The sequence below is a fragment of the Phyllobates terribilis genome, unplaced genomic scaffold (genome assembly GCF_046119375.1).
Source record: "Phyllobates terribilis strain yellow unplaced genomic scaffold, ASM4611937v1 Scaffold_12__6_contigs__length_324123572, whole genome shotgun sequence".
Classification (NCBI taxonomy): Eukaryota; Metazoa; Chordata; class Amphibia; order Anura; family Dendrobatidae; genus Phyllobates; species Phyllobates terribilis.
In genome coordinates, this window is record NW_027362772.1 from 320569689 (window position 1) to 320588969 (window position 19281).

At 54.8% G+C, this 19281-nt stretch overlaps 1 protein-coding gene across 3 annotated transcripts in view; it reads left to right on the plus strand.

Moving 5' to 3' along the window:
* SNX19 (sorting nexin 19) overlaps positions 1 to 19281 on the plus strand; it is a 148687-nt gene that overhangs the window by 113548 nt on the left and 15858 nt on the right. The window contains exons 2-9 of one of the 3 annotated variants that reach the window (XM_073657476.1): positions 4244 to 4386; positions 6941 to 8493; positions 10930 to 11068; positions 11483 to 11583; positions 11886 to 12005; positions 15124 to 15254; positions 15983 to 16079; positions 16431 to 16572. In XM_073657476.1, coding sequence (XP_073513577.1) covers positions 4350 to 4386; positions 6941 to 8493; positions 10930 to 11068; positions 11483 to 11583; positions 11886 to 12005; positions 15124 to 15254; positions 15983 to 16079; positions 16431 to 16572 — 2320 coding nt within the window. In that variant the 5' untranslated portion in view covers positions 4244 to 4349. Of the gene's footprint in view, positions 1 to 4243; positions 4426 to 6940; positions 8494 to 10929; positions 11069 to 11482; positions 11584 to 11885; positions 12006 to 15123; positions 15255 to 15982; positions 16080 to 16430; positions 16573 to 19281 lie in introns of those variants that run through there. The other 2 variants (XM_073657477.1, XM_073657478.1) reach the window with 2 other exon arrangements.

Consider the following 19281-nt stretch of genomic DNA (forward strand, 5'->3'; position numbering starts at 1 on the left):
CAGCAGAGAGAGAGGCTGCATGTAGAGACCTCAGAGAGAGGCTGCATGTAGAGAGACCTCAGAGAGAGGCTGCATGTAGAGAGACAGCAGAGAGAGAGGCTGCATGTAGAGAGACAGCAGAGAGAGAGGCTGCATGTAGAGAGACAGCAGAGAGAGAAGCTGCATGTAGAGAGACAGCAGAGAGAGAGGCTGCATGTAGAGAGACAGCAGAGAGAGAGGCTGCATGTAGAGAGACAGCAGAGAGAGAGGCTGCATGTAGAGAGACAGCAGAGAGACAGGCTGCATGTAGAGAGACAACAGAGAGACAGGCTGCATGTAGAGAGACAGCAGAGAGAGAGGCTGCATGTAGAGAGACAGCAGAGAGAGAGGCTGCATGTAGAGACAGCAGAGAGAGGCTGCATGTAGAGACAGCAGAGAGAGGCTGCATGTAGAGAGACAGCAGAGAGAGAAGCTGCATGTAGAGAGACAGCAGAGAGAGAAGCTGCATGTAGAGAGAGAGGAGAGAGAGAGGCTGCATGTAGAGAGACAGCAGAGAGACAGGCTGCATGTAGAGAGAGAGGAGAGAGAGAGGCTGCATGTGGAGAGACAGAAGAGAGAGAGGCTGCATGTAGAGAGACAGCTGAGAGAGAGGCTGCATGTAGAGAGACAGCAGAGAGAGGCTGCATGTAGAGAGACAGCAGAGAGAGAGGATGCATGTAGAGAGACAGAAGAGAGAGAGGCTGCATGTAGAGAGACAGCAGAGAGAGAGGATGCATGTAGAGAGACAGAAGAGAGAGAGGCTGCATGTAGAGAGACAGCAGAGAGAGAGGCTGCATGTAGAGAGACCGCAGAGAAAGAGGCTGCATGTAGAGAGACAGAAGAGAGAGAGGCTGCATGTAGAGAGACAGCAGAGAGACAGGCTGCATGTAGAGAGACAGATGAGAGAGAGGCTGCACGTAGAGAGACAGCAGAGAGACAGGCTGCATGTAGAGACAGCCGAGAGACAGGCTGCATGTAGAGACAGCCGAGAGACAGGCTGCATGTAGAGACAGCAGAGAGAGAGGCTGTATGTAGAGAGACAGCAGAAAGAGAGGCTGCATGTAGAGAGACACCAGAGAGACAGGCTGCATGTAGAGAGACAGCAGAGAGAGAGGCTGCATGTAGAGAGACAGCAGAGAGACAGGCTGCATGTAGAGAGACAACAGAGAGAGAGGCTGCATGTAGAGAGACAGCAGAGAGAGAGGCTGCATGTAGAGAGACAGCAGAGAGAGAGGCTGCATGTAGAGACAGCAGAGAGAGGCTGCATGTAGAGACAGCAGAGAGAGGCTGCATGTAGAGAGACAGCAGAGAGAGAAGCTGCATGTAGATAGAAAGAAGAGAGAGGCTGCATGTAGAGAGACAGCAGAGGGAGAAAGGCTGCATGTCGAGAGACAACAGAGAGAGGCTGCATGTAGAGAGACAGCAGAGAGAGGCTGCATGTAGAGAGACAGCAGAGAGACAGGCTGCATGTAGAGAGACAGCAGAGAGAGAGGCTGCATGTAGAGAGACAGCAGAGAGAGAGGCTGCATTTAGAGAGACAGCAGAGAGAGAAGCTGCATGTAGAGAGAGAGGAGAGAGAGAGGCTGCATGTAGAGAGACAGCAGAGAGACAGGCTGCATGTAGAGAGAGAGGAGAGAGAGAGGCTGCATGTAGAGAGACAGAAGAGAGAGGCTGCATGTAGAGAGACAGCAGAGAGAGGCTGCATGTAGAGAGACAGCAGAGAGAGGCTGCATGTAGAGACAGAAGAGAGAGAGGCTGCATGTGGAGAGACAGAAGAGAGAGAGGCTGCATGTAGAGAGACAGCAGAGAGAGGCTGCATGTAGAGAGACAGAAGAGAGAGAGGATGCATGTAGAGAGACAGAAGAGAGAGAGGCTGCATGTAGAGAGACAGCAGAGAGAGAGGATGCATGTAGAGAGACAGCAGAGAGAGGCTGCATGTAGAGAGACAGCAGAGAGAGGCTGCATGTAGAGACAGAAGAGAGAGAGGCTGCATGTGGAGAGACAGAAGAGAGAGAGGCTGCATGTAGAGAGACAGCAGAGAGAGGCTGCATGTAGAGAGACAGAAGAGAGAGAGGATGCATGTAGAGAGACAGAAGAGAGAGAGGCTGCATGTAGAGAGACAGCAGAGAGAGAGGATGCATGTAGAGAGACAGAAGAGAGAGAGGCTGCATGTAGAGAGACAGCAGAGAGAGAGGCTGCATGTAGAGAGACCGCAGAGAAAGAGGCTGCATGTAGAGAGACAGAAGAGAGAGAGGCTGCATGTAGAGAGACAGCAGAGAGACAGGCTGCATGTAGAGAGACAGATGAGAGAGAGGCTGCACGTAGAGAGACAGCAGAGAGACAGGTTGCATGTAGAGACAGCCGAGAGACAGGCTGCATGTAGAGACAGCCGAGAGACAGGCTGCATGTAGAGACAGCCGAGAGAGAGGCTGTATGTAGAGAGACAGAAGAAAGAGAGGCTGCATGTAGAGAGACACCAGAGAGACAGGCTGCATGTAGAGAGACAGCAGAGAGAGGCTGCATGTAGAGAGACAGCAGCAGAGAGAGGCTGCATGTAGATAGACAGAAGAGAGAGGCTGCATGTATAGAGACATCAGAGAGAGGCTGCAAGTAGAAAGAAAGCAGAGAGACAGCAGAGAGAGACAGGCTGCATGTAGAGAGACAGCAGAGAGAGACAGGCTGCATGTAGGGAGACAGCAGAGAGGCTGCATGTAGAGAGACAGCAGAGAGAGGCTGCATGTAGAGAGACAGAAGAGAGATATGCTGCATGTAGAGAGACAGCAGAGAGACAGGCTGCATGTAGAGAGACAACAGAGAGAGAGGCTGCATGTAGAGACAGCAGAGAGAGGCTGCATGTAGAGACAGCAGAGAGAGGCTGCATGTAGAGAGACAGCAGAGAGAAGCTGCATGTAGATAGAAAGAAGAGAGAGGCTGCATGTAGAGAGACAGCAGAGGGAGAAAGGCTGCATGTCGAGAGACAACAGAGAGAGGCTGCATGTAGAGAGACAGCAGAGAGAGGCTGCATGTAGAGAGACAGCAGAGAGACAGGCTGCATGTAGAGAGACAGCAGAGAGAGAGGCTGCATGTAGAGAGAGAGGCTGCATTTAGAGAGACAGCAGAGAGAGAAGCTGCATGTAGAGAGAGAGGAGAGAGAGAGGCTGCATGTAGAGAGACAGCAGAGAGACAGGCTGCATGTAGAGAGAGAGGAGAGAGAGAGGCTGCATGTAGAGAGACAGAAGAGAGAGGCTGCATGTAGAGAGACAGCAGAGAGAGGCTGCATGTAGAGAGACAGCAGAGAGAGGCTGCATGTAGAGACAGAAGAGAGAGAGGCTGCATGTGGAGAGACAGAAGAGAGAGAGGCTGCATGTAGAGAGACAGCTGAGAGAGAGGCTGCATGTAGAGAGACAGCAGAGAGAGGCTGCATGTAGAGAGACAGAAGAGAGAGAGGATGTATGTAGAGAGACAGAAGAGAGAGAGGCTGCATGTAGAGAGACAGCAGAGAGAGAGGATGCATGTAGAGAGACAGAAGAGAGAGAGGCTGCATGTAGAGAGACAGCAGAGAGAGAGGCTGCATGTAGAGAGACCGCAGAGAAAGAGGCTGCATGTAGAGAGACAGAAGAGAGAGAGGCTGCATGTAGAGAGACAGCAGAGAGACAGGCTGCATGTAGAGAGACAGATGAGAGAGAGGCTGCACGTAGAGAGACAGCAGAGAGACAGGTTGCATGTAGAGACAGCCGAGAGACAGGCTGCATGTAGAGACAGCCGAGAGACAGGCTGCATGTAGAGACAGCCGAGAGAGAGGCTGTATGTAGAGAGACAGAAGAAAGAGAGGCTGCATGTAGAGAGACACCAGAGAGACAGGCTGCATGTAGAGAGACAGCAGAGAGAGGCTGCATGTAGAGAGACAGCAGCAGAGAGAGGCTGCATGTAGATAGACAGAAGAGAGAGGCTGCATGTATAGAGACATCAGAGAGAGGCTGCAAGTAGAAAGAAAGCAGAGAGACAGCAGAGAGAGACAGGCTGCATGTAGAGAGACAGCAGAGAGAGACAGGCTGCATGTAGGGAGACAGCAGAGAGGCTGCATGTAGAGAGACAGCAGAGAGAGGCTGCATGTAGAGAGACAGAAGAGAGATATGCTGCATGTAGAGAGACAGCAGAGAGAGAGGCATGTAGAGAGACAGCAGAGAGAGAGGCTGCATGTAGAGAGACTTCTTATTATCCACAGGTGCGGGATGAAGCGAGTGGCGTCTGGCGAGATCCGTTCATCCTGAGTGTACAGCCGCCGCCGCCATTAGTCGTGATGTTCTGGAGCTTTTATCTCTAGAGGTGAAATGAAGTCACCTGCACAGAGAGCGTCCGGAGAGCGCAGTGAGTGCCGTCTGTACACCAGCCGGGGAGGGTGAGATGGTGAATAGTCACAGTAATAATACTGCCATATACAGTGGGGTGTGGAAAAGTATTTGCCCCCTTCCTGATTCTTTTCTATATTTGTCACTTAATTGTTTCATATCACAAAACAAATGTAAATTTAAGACAAAGATAACAGAAATAAATGAAGATCTTTATTATAAGGGGAAAAGAAATCCAAACCTACAGTGCCCTGTGTGATAAAGTGATTGCCCCCTGAACCTAATAACTGGTTGGGCCCTTGGCAGTAACAACTGCATTTAAGCGTTTGTGATATCTGGCTATGAGTCTTTACAACGCTGGGGAGGAATTTTGGCCGCTCAACTTTGCAGAATTGTTGTAATTCAGCCATATTGGAGGGTTTCCGAGCATGAACTGACTTTTTAAGGTCACGCCACAGCATCTCAATCGGATTAAGGTCAGGACTTTGACTAGGCCACTCCAAAGTCTTAATGTTGTTTTTCTTAAGCCATTCAGTGCTGGACTTGCTGGTGTGTTTGAATCATTGTCCTGCTACATAACCCAAGTGCTCTTCAGCTTGAGGTTATGAACTGATGGCCGGACATTTTCCTTCAGGATTCTTTGGTAACCAGTAGAATTCATGGTTCCATTTACCGCAGCAAGTCTTCCAGGTCCTGAAGCAGCAAAAGCCCCAGACCATCACACTACCTCCACCATATTTTACTGTTGGTATTATGTTACTTTTCCGAAATGCTGTGTTACGTCTACGCCAGATGTAATGGGACATAGACCTTCCAAAAAGTTCAACTTTTGTCTCATCAGTCCACAGAGTATTCTCCCAAAAGTCTTTGCGATCATCAAGATGTTTTCTGGCAAAATTGAGACGAGCCTTTATGTTCTCTTTGCTCAGCGGTGGTTTTCATATTAGAATTCTGCCATGCTGCCATTTTTGCCCAGTTTCTTTCTTATGATGGAGTCATGAGCACTGACCTTAACTGAGGCAAGTGAGGTCTGCAGTTCTTTGGATCTTGTTGTGGGATCTTTTGTGATCTCTTGGGTGAGTCGTCGCTGCACTCTTGGGGTAATTTTGTTCGGCCGGCCACTCCTGGGAAGGTTCACCAATGTTCCATGTTTTCACCATTTGTGGATAATTGCTCTCACTGTGGTTCGCTGGAGTCCCAAAGCTTTAGAAATGGCTTTATAATCTTTTCCAGACTGATAGATCTCTTTGGATCTAGTTCACTTTGTCAGACAGGTCCTATTTAAGTGATTTCTTGATTGAGAACAGATGTGGCAGTAATCTGGCCTGTGTGAGGCTGGGAAATTGTACTCCGCTTCCCAAAGATGTGATAAACCACAGTTAATTTATGTTTTAGGGATGGGGGGCAATCACTTTATCACACAGGACCCTGTAGGTTTGGATTTCCTTTTCCCTTAATAATAAAGATCTTCATTTAAAAACTGCAAGTACAATATGATAAAAGCAAAAAACGGACACTGAACAGACACAAGCGAGAAAAAACCCAGCATCTCAGTACATGTATTGGTGAGTGCACCAGTCGTATTTATCACACATACATGTGTATATCATACATATTGATCTGCTAAGGCCAATCTAAAGGGCGTTGAATGAAGCAGATATTAGGAGGATAGCATATTGGTGGGTGGTTCCCCTTTAAAACACACTATTATATATGGTCTAATAATACCTCATAGAAGTAGTTAGTGACAACAAGAGGGTAGATAGTAACTACAAGTAAGGAGGGGAAAATATCACCAATGGTGCACACAAACATTCAATACAGGCTAAATGTGATCAGCTCACCCACCAAGAGACTCGACACGTGTTTCACCACAGCTTCATCAGGGGTCATCTCTTTGAAATATTATTATACCATATTATATTATTATATTATACCCACAGTCCCTCCGCAGTCTCCCCACGTCTTCCACGCCATCCCCACGTTGCGCCTCCCTCCCCTCGTCCAAGGCTCCCTCCCCTCATTTGCTGCGCCCTCCCCTTGTCTGGGGCTCCATCCCCACATCTGCTGCGCCCTCCCCTCATCTGCGGCTCCCTCCCCTCGCCTGCGGCTCCGTCCCCTCGCCTGCGGCTCCCTCCCCTCGCCTGCGTCTCCCTCCCCTCGCCTGCGTCTCCCTCCCCACGTCTGGGCTCCCTCCCCACATCTGGGCTCCCTCCCCACATCTGCTGCGCCCTCCCCTCGTCTGCTGCTCCCTCCCCTCGTCTGCTGCTCCCTCCCCTCGTTTGCTGCTCCCTCCCCTCGTTTGCTGCTCCCCCCCTCGTTTGCTGCTCCCTCCCCTCGTCTGGGGCTCCCTCCCCTCGTCTGGGGCTCCCTCCCCTCGTCTGGGGCTCCCTCCCCTCGTCTGCTGCGCCCTCCCCTCGTCTGCGGCTCCCTCCCCAAGTCTGCGGCTGCTTCCCCTCGCCTGCTGCACCCTCCCCTCGCCTGCCCCCCGCAGTCTCTCCGCAGTCTCCCCTCAGCCCCTCACTTTTCCCCATGACTCCCATATTCTCACCTCTCTTGCATTGTCCTCACAGGTGGAGACGATGAAGAGCGCATACTGTCCGATGCTCCACCACCCAGAGACAGGCGGTGGAAGCTCCTTGCTGCGGGGGTCCTTCTGGCTTGGCTGGTTCTGGTGCACCTCCTGGTGAACGTCTGGCTGCTCCTCCTGTTCTCCAGCATCATGGCTGCCCTCGGGGCCTGGCTGGGACCACACTTCATACTCAGCAGCGCCACCCCCATCCACCTAGAGAGATTTCTCACCTTAGAGCACGGCTGCCGCTCCCCAGACGCCGAGGCGCAGTTGGACAAGGAGATCAGCCTGACCATTCAGAAGATCGTGCAGGACTTTGTGTCCTCTTGGTATCGGAGGCTGAGTCATGAAGCGACATTTGAGGATGAGGTCAGCGGCGTCATGTGGGATCTGTCCATGGCGCTGAAACAAAGGTTAAACTCTGCCGATCGGGAGGCTATCACCCGGAAGCTGCTCGTCCTGGCCGGGTGTCACCTCCAGTGCTATAAGTGGGCAAAGGCGCGAGTGCAAAGTGTCAGCGACCCGTCCGAGAGGGAGTCCCTACTATGGGAAGCCTACCAAGAGCTGAGTCCTGCCCACCAGGCCATGTGCAGCCCCCCAGATGAGCTAGCCCACACACGCTGGTTGGTGGACTCCCTGCTGACAGAGTTGGTGCCGCAGCCGCACCTGGATACTCGGAGCGGCAGGCACCTTGTGGTGGAGCTCATCGCTTGTAACGTGGTCCTTCCCCTGATGGGGAGAATGTCCGACCCCGACTGGATTAACATTGTCTTGACCACCGTGCTGTCCAGGCTGCCGCTGAGGCTGGAGGAGGCCAGGGACGAGTCTCCTGCTCCCCCATCTGTTCCCCGGTCACTTCCTCTGAGCCCAGATCCGGCTCCTCAGCTGATCCTTCCTTCATCCCCGCTGGGCGACTTCTCCAGCTACGACGAGATGGACTGCGCCGACCAAGAGCATGAGCCGGACGGGAGGGCCCGAGACCCGACGGAGGCCGTGGAGGAGCTGGGTCCCTGTAAGGACAGGTTGGAGCTTTTCTCTGTGCAGTATCTGCAGCCCCCGAAGCCCTGCAGCCCCTTCTTCCTATGTGAAGAGTCTGAGCTCGAGTCCCCCCTGTCGGACCTGGGGCGGGAAATGGACCCTCCACTGATGAACTCATCTGATGACCTTCTGTCCGACTGCTGCATAGACGCCCTGACCCCGGCCGAGAGCCCCATCCTCCCGGCCCATGACGAAAGTGGGTCAGCCCTGCCAGATGACGCTTGTCTGTCCATCCATGGGGGGCCGCTCTGTCGCCCCGAGATCCTCGTAGAGTCCACAGGCCTGGACCCAGAATTTATAAGCGTACCTGACAGTGACAAAGAGGGGCTGAGTCCAATGGATGCCTCCCCCGTAATCGCATCCTCCCCCACTGCCCCTCTTCATCCATTCAGCTTTGTGCCCCTCAGCAGCCCCGATGGTCCGGTCCTGATCCAGAACCTGCGGATCACCGGCACCATAACGGCCCGGGAGCACAGCGGGACCGGCTCTCACCCCTACACGCTGTACACCATAAAGGTAACGCACCTGTGATGCCGGAGATCGACAGTGACCGCAGCTCCGGAGGATAGGACACACAACAGCAGAACAGTGACCACAGCTCCGGAGGATAGGACACACAACAGCAGAACAGTGACCTCAGCTCCAGAGGATAGGACACACAACAGCAGAATAGTGACCGCAGCTCCGGAGGATAGGACACACAACAGCAGAACAGTGACCTCAGCTCCAGAGGATAGGACACACAGCAGCAGAACAGTGACCGCAGCTCCGGAGGATAGGACACACAACAGCAGAACAGTGACCGCAGCTCCGGAGGATAGGACACACAACAGCAGAACAGTGACCGCAGCTCCGGAGGATAGGACACACAACAGCAGAACAGTGACCGCAGCTCCGGAGGATAGGACACACAACAGCAGAACAGTGACCGCAGCTCTGGAGGATAGGACACACAGCAGCAGAACAGTGACCATAGCTCCGGAGGATAGGACACACAACAGCAGAACAGTGACCTCAGCTCCAGAGGATAGGACACACAGCAGCAGAACAGTGACCACAGCTCCGGAGGATAGGACACACAGCAGCAGAACAGTGACCGCAGCTCCGGAGGATAGGACACACAACAGCGGAACAGTGACCGCAGCTCCGGAGGATAGGACACACAACAGCAGAACAGTGACCTCAGCTCCAGAGGATAGGACACACAACAGCAGAACAGTGACCGCAGCTCTGGAGGATAGGACACACAGCAGCAGAACAGTGACCTCAGCTCCAGAGGATAGGACACACAGCAGCAGAACAGTGACCTCAGCTCCAGAGGATAGGACACACAGCAGTAGAACAGTGACCACAGCTCCAGAGGATAGGACACACAGCAGCGGAACAGTGACCGCAGCTCCGGAGGATAGGACACACAACAGCGGAACAGTGACCGCAGCTCCGGAGGATAGGACACACAGCAGCAGAACAGTGACCTCAGCTCCCAAGGATAGGACACTTAACAGCAGAACAGTGACCGCAGCTCTGGAGGATAGGACACACAACAGCAGAACAGTGACCTCAGCTCCAGAGGATAGGACACACAACAGCGGAACATTGACCACAGCTCCGAAGGATAGGACACACAGCAGCAGAACAGTGACCGCAGCTCCGGAGGATAGGACACACAACAGCAGAACAGTAACCTCAGCTCCCAAGGATAGGACACGTAACAGCAGAACAGTGACCGCAGCTCTGGAGGATAGGACACACAACAGCAGAACAGTGACCGCAGCTCCGGAGGATAGGACACACAACAGCAGAACAGTGACTGCAGCTCCGGAGGATAGGACACACAACAGCAGAACAGTGACCGCAGCTCCGGAGGATAGGACACACAACAGCAGAACAGTGACCGCAGCTCCGGAGGATAGGACACACAACAGCAGAACAGTGACCATAGCTCCGGAGGATAGGACACACAACAGCAGAACAGTGACCGCAGCTCCGGAGGATAGGACACACAACAGCAGAACAGTGACCATAGCTCCGGAGGATAGGACACACAACAGCAGGACAGTGACCGCAGCTTCGGAGGATAGGACACACAACAGCAGAACAGTGACCGCAGCTCCGGAGGATAGGACACGCAACAGCAGAACAGAGACCGCAGCTCCGGAGGATAGGACACACAACAGCAGAACAGTGACCGCAGCTCCGGAGGATAGGACACACAACAGCAGAACAGTGACCTCAGCTCCAGAGGATAGGACACACAACAGCGGAACATTGACCACAGCTCCGGAGGATAGGACACACAGCAGCAGAACAGTGACCGCAGCTCCGGAGGATAGGACACACAACAGCAGAACAGTAACCTCAGCTCCCAAGGATAGGACACGTAACAGCAGAACAGTGACCGCAGCTCTGGAGGATAGGACACACAACAGCAGAACAGTGACCGCAGCTCCGGAGGATAGGACACACAACAGCAGAACAGTGACCTCAGCTCCGGAGGATAGGACACACAACAGCAGAACAGTGACCATAGCTCCGGAGGATAGGACACACAACAGCAGGACAGTGACCGCAGCTTCGGAGGATAGGACACACAACAGCAGAACAGTGACCGCAGCTCCGGAGGATAGGACACGCAACAGCAGAACAGAGACCGCAGCTCCGGAGGATAGGACACACAACAGCAGAACAGTGACCGCAGCTCCGGAGGATTGGACACACAACAGCAGAACAGTGACCGCAGCTCCGGAGGATAGGACACAAGTTAACAACAGAATAGTGACCACAGCTCCGGAGGATAGAATACAACGTGACCGCAGCTCCGCAGGATAGGACAACGTAACAGCAGAACAGTGACCGCACTGTGTGCTGTGTCTGGGGTGCGGTGCGGATTACCTGACGCAACCCATGTGTAATCAGCGGCGTCCTCTCATGTGCTCACGCTTCTCCCCGCAGTATGACACGGCACTGGACTGCCAATCCCTGGGCTCCCTGCAGCCGATGGCGTATCACACCGTCAACCGGAGGTACCGAGAGTTCCTCAATCTACAGACGCGTCTGGAGGAGAAATCCGACCTGCGCAAGTTCATCAAACGTGAGAAACTGCGATATTGCGTGTGGCTCAGGATCTGGGGCCGATGGGGAACCCCAACCCCCCGTGTTCACCCCATGTGCGCCCCTGCCATGTCTATCCCGTGTCCCCCTCCCTGTGTTCACCCCATATGCGCCCCTCCCGTGTCTATCGCGTGTCCCCCTCCCCGTGTCTATCGCGTGTCCCCCTCCCCGTGTCTATCCCGTGTCCCCCTCCCCGTGTCTATCCCGTGTCCCCCTCCCCGTGTCTATCCCGTGTCCCCCTCCCCGTGTCCCCCTCCCCATGTCTTTCCCGTGTCCCCCTCCCTGTGTCTATCCCACCACACACAGGCCGACGTTGTATCTTCATGAGCTGTCAGTGGTTACGAGACCCCCTCTGGCAGTGCCGCATCCTCTACTGTCCGATCTTTTCTTTCAGATATTAAAGGACCCAAGAAGTTTCTTCCGGATTTACCATTTGGTAACATGGACAGCGAGAAGGTGGAGGCGCGGAAGAGTCTGCTGGAGGCGTTCCTGCAGGTCAGTGGGATGTGGGGGGCGAGGCGGGGTGTGGAGGGCGCGGCGGGGCACTGCGGGGTATGGAGGGCGCGGCGGGTCTGCGGGGTGTGGAGGGCGCGGCGGGTCTGCGGGGTGTGGGGGGCACAGTGGGGTGTGGAGGGCGCGGCGGAGTCGAGGGGTGCGACGGGGTGTGGAGGGTGTGGCGGTATTGAGGGTCACGGCGGGGTCGGGTGGTGGGGTGTGACCGGTGGGTGTGGAGGGTGCGGAGCGCGCGGCGGGGTCGGGGGTCTCCGTGTGACGTCCTCTTGGCTTTGTCTTTACAGCAGCTGTGCGCGGTGCCGGAGATCGCGAGCAGCGAGGAGGTGCAGGAATTCCTGGCGCTGAACACAGACGCTCGCATCGCATTCGTGAAGAAGCCGTTCCTGGTGTCCCGGATAGACAAGGTGCGTAATATCCACCCCGGGGGCTCCGGACCCTCAGAGACGTGTAGTCCTGTGCGCTAGTAATGACCATCTGTTATCAGCCGTCCTGAGAGCGCAGCTGTGATGGCTGCGGGAAATCAGTCGCAGTATCGCTATTCCCAGTTGTATCACCACATTTATAACACTTTGGATTATTGGGCAGCACGGTGGCTCAGTGGTTAGCACTGTACTGTGTATAGGGCAGCACGGTGGCTCAGTGGTTAGCACTGTACTATATATAGGACAGCACGGTGGCTCAGTGCTCACGGTGGCTCAGTGGTTAGCACTGTACTGTGTATAGGGCAGCACGGTGGCTCAGTGGTTAGCACTGTACTATATATAGGGCAGCACGGTGACTCAGTGGTTAGCACTGTACTATATATAGGGCAGCACGGTGACTCAGTGGTTAGCACTGTACTACATACAGGGCAGCACGGTGGATCAGTGGTTAGCGCTGTACTATATATAGGGCAGCACGGTGGCTCAGTGGTTAGCACTGTACTATATACAGGGCAGCACGGTGGCTCAGTAGTTAGCACTGTACTACATACAGGGCAGCACGGTGGATCAGTGGTTAGCACTACTATATACAGGGCAGCACGGTGGATCAGTGGTTAGCACTGTACTACATACAGGGCAGCACGGTGGATCAGTGGTTAGCACTGTACTATATATAGGGCAGCACGGTGGATCAGTGGTTAGCACTGTACTATATACAGGGCAGCACCGTGGCTCAGTGGTTAGCACTGTACTATATACAGGGCAGCACGGTGGATCAGTGGTTAGCACTGTACTACATACAGGGCAGCACGGTGGATCAGTGGTTAGCACTGTACTATATATAGGGCAGCACGGTGGCTCAATGGTTAGCACAGTACTATATATAGGGCAGCACGGTGGCTCAGTGGTTACCACTGTACTACATACAGGGCAGCACGGTGGCTCAGTGGTTAGCACTGTACTATATATAGGGCAGCACAGTGACTCAGTGGTTAGCACTGTACTGTGTATAGGGCAGCATGGTGGCTCAGTGGTTAGCACTGTACTGTGTATAGGGCATCACGGTGGCTCAGTGGTTAGCACTGTACTATATATAAGGCTGCACTGTAGCTCAGTGGTTAGCACTGTACTGTGTATAGGGCAGCACGGTGGCTCAGTGGTTAGAATTGTACTATATATAAGGCAGCACTGTAGCTCAGTGGTTAGCACTGTACTGTGTATAGGGCAGCACGGTGGCTCAGTGGTTAGCACTGTACTATATATAAGGCAGCACTGTAGCTCAGTGGTTAGCACTGTACGGTGTATAGGGCAGCATGGTGGCTCAGTGGTTAGCACTGTACTTTGTATAGGGCAACACGGTGGCTCAGTAGTTAGTACTGTACTGTGTATAGGGCAGCACGGTGGCTCAGTGGTTAGCACTGTACTATATATAAGGCAGCACTGTAGCTCAGTGGTTAGCACTGTACTGTGTATAGGGCAGCACGGTGGCTCAGTGGTTAGCACTGTACTGTGTATAGGGCAGCACGGTGGCTCAGTGGTTAGAATTGTACTATATATAAGGCAGCACTGTAGCTCAGTGGTTAGCACTGTACTGTGTATAGGGCAGCACGGTGGCTCAGTGGTTAGCACTGTACTATATATAAGGCAGCACTGTAGCTCAGTGGTTAGCACTGTACTGTGTATAGGGCAGCACGGTGGCTCAGTGGTTAGCACTGTACTGTGTATAGGGCAGCACGGTGGCTCAGTGGTTAGCACTGTACTGTGTATAGGGCAGCACGGTGGCTCAGTGGTTAGAATTGTACTATATAGAAGGCAGCACTGTAGCTCAGTGATTAGCACTGTACTGTGTATAGGGCAGCACGGTGCCTCAGTGGTTAGCACTGCAGCCTTGCAGCGCTGGGGTCCTGGTTTCAAATCCCACCAAGGACGACATCTGCGAGGAGTTTGTATGTTCTCCTCTTGTTTGCGTGGGTTTCCTCCGGGTTCTCCGGTTTCCTCCCACATTCCAGATACAGACTGATCGGTAATGTAGATTGTGAGCCCCAATGTTTACAGTGATGATGTTTGTACACCTCTGCAGTATACGGTGGCGCTATATGAGCTTGTAAATAAATAATTTGGACAAGTCCCTGACACGATGTCTTCCGACGACTGCAGTTCTCTTTCTTTACAGGGGTCCGTCACCCCAACATGCATGATACATGGGGTACACAGTGATGTAGGGGCCCAAATAACAACCAGAATGCACTGCAAATGAGGGGCTTCTCGGGCGTGGCCAGGAGTAGGGCGCACCTCCTCATTTGTATATTAGTAGAGTCCCTCCTCCGATTTTGATTGACAGTGGTCACTTCCCAGAGCAGACACTGTGTGCATGCAGCGGTGCGGCGTGCTCTTCCTTTGTCTGCGCGTGCATGCAGCGGTGCAGCGTGCTCTTCCCGTGTCTGCGCGTGCATGCAGCGGTGCAACGTGTTCTTCCCGTGTCTGCGCGTGCATGCAGCGGTCTCTTCCCGTGTATTCGCGTGCATGCAGCGGTCTCTTCCCGTGTCTGCGCATGCATGCAGCGGTGCGGCGTACTCTTCCCGTGTCTGCGCGTGCATGCAGCGGTGCGGCGTGCTCTTCCCGTGTCTGAGCGTACATGCAGCGGTGCGGCGTGCTCTTCCAGTGTCTGCGCGTGCATGCAGCGTGCTCTTCCCGTGTATGCAGCGGTGCGGCGTGCTCTTCCCGTGTCTGCACGTGCTCTTCCCGTGTCTGCGCGTGCATGCAGCGGTGCAGCGTGTTCTTCCTGTCTCCTTGCTGCACTATTACACCCAGAGGTGCAGTGAGCGGTGTCAGATGAAAGTAAACGGAGGAGGAGGCGCACGGCCGCGCACACCGGCAGCATGCAGACAGTGTGCACTCTGGGCCAATCAGAAGCGGAGAAAAGGCCCAATATGCAAATAAGCAGGTGGAGTGTCTTAGTCCTGGCCACGCCCTTCATTTGCATATGGATGGTTCTTTTCTCAGGCCTGGTGCCGCCTCGGTGCATTGTGGTTGTTCGGACCTATCTACCAGGCATGTTGGGGTGACGGACCCCCTGTAACTTGTCCCTTCTACTCCGCAGATTGTAGTAAACGCCATCGTGGACACCCTGAAAACGGCGTTCCCGCGCTCCGAACCCCAGAGCCCGACCGATGACCTGAGCGAGAACGAAGTGGACGGGAAGAGTCAGAACGACGCCAAGAAGAGCTCGAAGTGAGTGAGCGGCGGCTGCTGCCTGTCCTACGCTCAGTTTATGGCGGCCTCACACCGGCCGGGGGAGCGTCGCTCTGATCAGCGTATGGCGGCCTCACACCGGCCGGGGGAGCGGCGCTCTGATCAGCGTATGGCGGCTTCACACCGGCCATGGGAGCGGCGCTCTAATCAGCGTATGGCGGCTTCACACCGGCCGGGGGAGCAGCTCTCTGATCAGCGTATGGCGGCCTCACACCGGCCGGGGGAGCGGCGCTCTGATCAGCGTATGGCGGCCTCACACCGGCCGGGGGAGCGGCGCTCTGATCAGTGTATCGCGGCCTCACACCGGCCGGGGGAGCAGCTCTCTGATCAGCGTATGGCGGCCTCACACCGGCCGGGGGAGCGGCGCTCTGATCAGCGTATGGCGGCCTCACACCGGCCGGGGGAGCGGCGCTCTGATCAGCGTATGGCGGCCTCACACCGGCCGGGGGAGCGGCGCTCTGATCAGCGTATGGCGGCCTCACACCGGCCGGGGGAGCGGCGCTCTGATCAGCGTATGGCGGCCTCACACCGGCCGGGGGAACGGCGCTCCTGGTGCGGATGTCAGTTCCCACAGGTGATGATGTCACAGGCAGTTGGGATCATTTGGGGCTTGATATCCACCTTGCGCCATTTTTTCTGCTGTTATACAATGCGCGTTTGCATCGCTCCGTCTCTTTGCCTCCTTAATGTCTTTGTGTCGTCGTCAGATCTCGCCTCCGATTCCCATCTAGCAAGATTGCTCCGGTGCTGAGCTCCGCGGACGCCCAGGAGAAGATCGTGTACTGTGTGCGAGACGGCAGCACGGTGAGCGCGGGAAATCCAGCATGGAGGGGATCTCACATGGACTTCACCCAACATCCGCCCAGGGTCCCGGACCGTCGCCCCCCCTCCCGCGCTGGGTCCCGGAGCGTCGCCCCCCCTCCCGCGCTGGGTCCCGGAGCGTCGCCCCCCCTCCCGCGCTGGGTCCCGGAGCGTCGCCCCCCCTCCCGCGCTGGGTCCCGGATCGTCGCCCCACCTCCCGCGCTGGGTCCCGGAGCGTCGCGCTCCCCCCTTCAGGTCCCGGAGCGTCCCCCCCCCTGTCCTATGAGGCTTTAGCAGCGATGGTTATTGGCGGCTTGTGCCGGCGGTGCTGACGCCCCGTGTGCTCCTCCCCAGGTGTCCGACCTGTTGTCCGTCAGCGGGATCGAGTCCTTCATCCAGAAGCAGGAGGCGCTGCTGTCAGCGATGGCGACGTCCCAGGAGCGGTCTGCGGGCGGCAGACGGGATCAGCTCTTCACCATTAATCCGCAGACAGCAGGTAGACGGCGGCCCCGTGGGCTTGTCACGCCAGTAGCCCCCGTACAAACCCCAGCATCCCCTGGATGTCCAGAGGGTCGTTCCATGTCACGTGAACCAGTGAATATTCCCACTCTATTTGTGATTCTTCTGAGCTTTTGTTCTCTGGTGATTCTGTGATAGACGAGACAAAATGTGAAGAAGAAAAAATTCTATATTTTATTTTTTTTTTTATTAGTTTTTAGAGTTTTGAAAAAATGTGACTGCGCAGCGCCTTTATGTTTCTCCTCATAACTCAGGCAAGAAACAAGATCGAGAAACGGGAAAAGGCCGCTCAGCTCAGGACTGTGCGGGATTTCACATGCGGCACAAGAGGGTCTTTGTTAATCTTTTACCTATCAAACGCAAAACCTTGAAAAGCATTTCCCCAAAAAACTAATTGATGTAAAATTTCAAAAAAAATTCCCATGTGCCCCCTATGCTCCCAGCCAATGGCGGCAGGCCACTGCTATGGGGCCCGTGAGCCTGGGGGTCCCCGAAGCAGCGGGGGAACGAGGAGGATAGGTGAGTATTGGGGGGGACGGGAGGTTGTTGTGGCGGCGGAGGAGGAGGATGGGTGAGTATTGGGGGGGAGGGGTGGTTGTGGTGGTGGCGGAGCGGGGGGACGAGGAGGATAGGTGAGTATTGTGGGGAGGTTGTGGCGGTGGAGGAGCGGGGGAATGAGAAGCATAGGTGAGTTTTGGGGGGGAGGGAGGTTGCGGCGGTGGAGGAGCAGTGCTGCAGCTACCATGTATGCCTGCTGCTAAAGAGAATGAATGTTCACTCTTCTCCACGCCTATAGTCCCGGCGTGGAGAGGAGTACCAGGATTGGGGTATGAGGGGTGCCATACATACCAGGATTGGGGATGAGGGGTGCCATACATACCAGGATTGGGGGATGAGGGGTGCCATACATACCAGGATTGGGGGATGAGGGGTGCCATACATACCAGGATTGGGGGATGAGGGGTGCCATACATACCCGGATTGGGGATGAGGGGTGCCATACATACCCGGATTGGGGGATGAGGGGTGCCATACATACCAGGATTGGGGATGAGGGGTGCCATACATACCAGGATTGGGGATGAGGGGTGCCATACATACCAGGATTGGGGGATGAGGGGTGTCATACATACCAGGATTGGGGGATGAGTGGTGCCATATGTACCAGGATTGTGGGATGAGGGGTGCCACATGTACCAGGATTGTGGGATGAGGGGTGCCACATGTACCAAGATTGGGGGATGATGAGGCCACACGTACCAGGATTGGGGGATGAGGGATGCCACATGTACCAGGATTGGGGGATGATGAGGCCAGACGTACCAGGATTGGGGGATGAGGGGTGCCACATGTACCAGGATTGGGGGATGAGGGGTGCCACTCGTACCAGGATTGGGGGATGAGGGGTGCCATACATACCAGGATTGGGGGATGAGGGGTGCCATACATACCAGGATTGGGGGATGAGGGGTGCCATACATACCAGGATTGGGGGATGAGGGGTGCCATACATACCAGGATTGGGGGATGAGGGGTGCCATACATACCAGGATTGGGGGATGAGGGGTGCCATACATACCAGGATTGGGGGATGAGGGGTGCCATACATACCAGGATTGGGGGATGAGGGGTGCCATACATACCAGGATTGGGGGATGAGGGGTACCATACATACCAAGATTGGGGAACGAGGGGTACCATACATACCAGGATTGGGGTATGAGGGGTGCCATACATACCAGGATTGGGGTATGAGGGGTGCCACACGTACCAGGATTGGGTGATGAGGGGTGCCACACGTACCAGGATTGGGAGATGAGGGGTGCCACACGTACCAGGATTAAGGGATGAGGGGGCCACATGTACCAGCATTGGGGGTTGAGGGGTGCAATACATACCAGGATTGGGGGATGAGGGGTGCCATACATACCAGGATTGGGGGATGAGGGGTGCCATACATACCAGGATTGGGGGATGAGGGGTGCCATACATACCAGGATTGGGGATGAGGGGTGCCATACTTGCCAGGATTGGGTGATGAGGCGTGCCACACGTACCAGGATTAAGGGATGAGGGGGCCACATGTACCAGCATTGGGGGTTGAGGGGTGCCATACATACCAGGATTGGGGGATGAGGGGTGCCATACATACCAGGATTGGGGGATGAGGGGTGCCATACATACCAGGATTGGGGGATGAGGGGTGCCATACATACCAGGATTGGGGATGAGGGGTGCCACACGTACCAGGATTAAGGGATGAGGGGGCCACATGTACCAGCATTGGGGGTTGAGGGGTGCCATACATACCAGGATTGGGGGATGAGGGGTGCCATACATACCAGGATTGGGGGATGAGGGGTGCCATACATACCAGGATTGGGGGATGAGGGGTGCCATACATACCAGGATTGGGGATGAGGGGTGCCATACATGCCAGGATTGGGGGATGAGGGGTGCCATACGTGCCAGGATTGGGGGTTGAGGGGTGCCATACATAGCAGGATTGGGGGATGAGGGGTACATATACCAATATGGGGAAATTTACCAGTAGCTGCTGCATTTTCCACCCTAGGCTTATACTCGAGTCAATAACGTTTTTTCTTGTTTTTGTGGTAAAATTAGGGGCCTCGGCTTATACTCGAGTATATATATTTATTTTAAAATCAGTGAGTACATGGTGCAT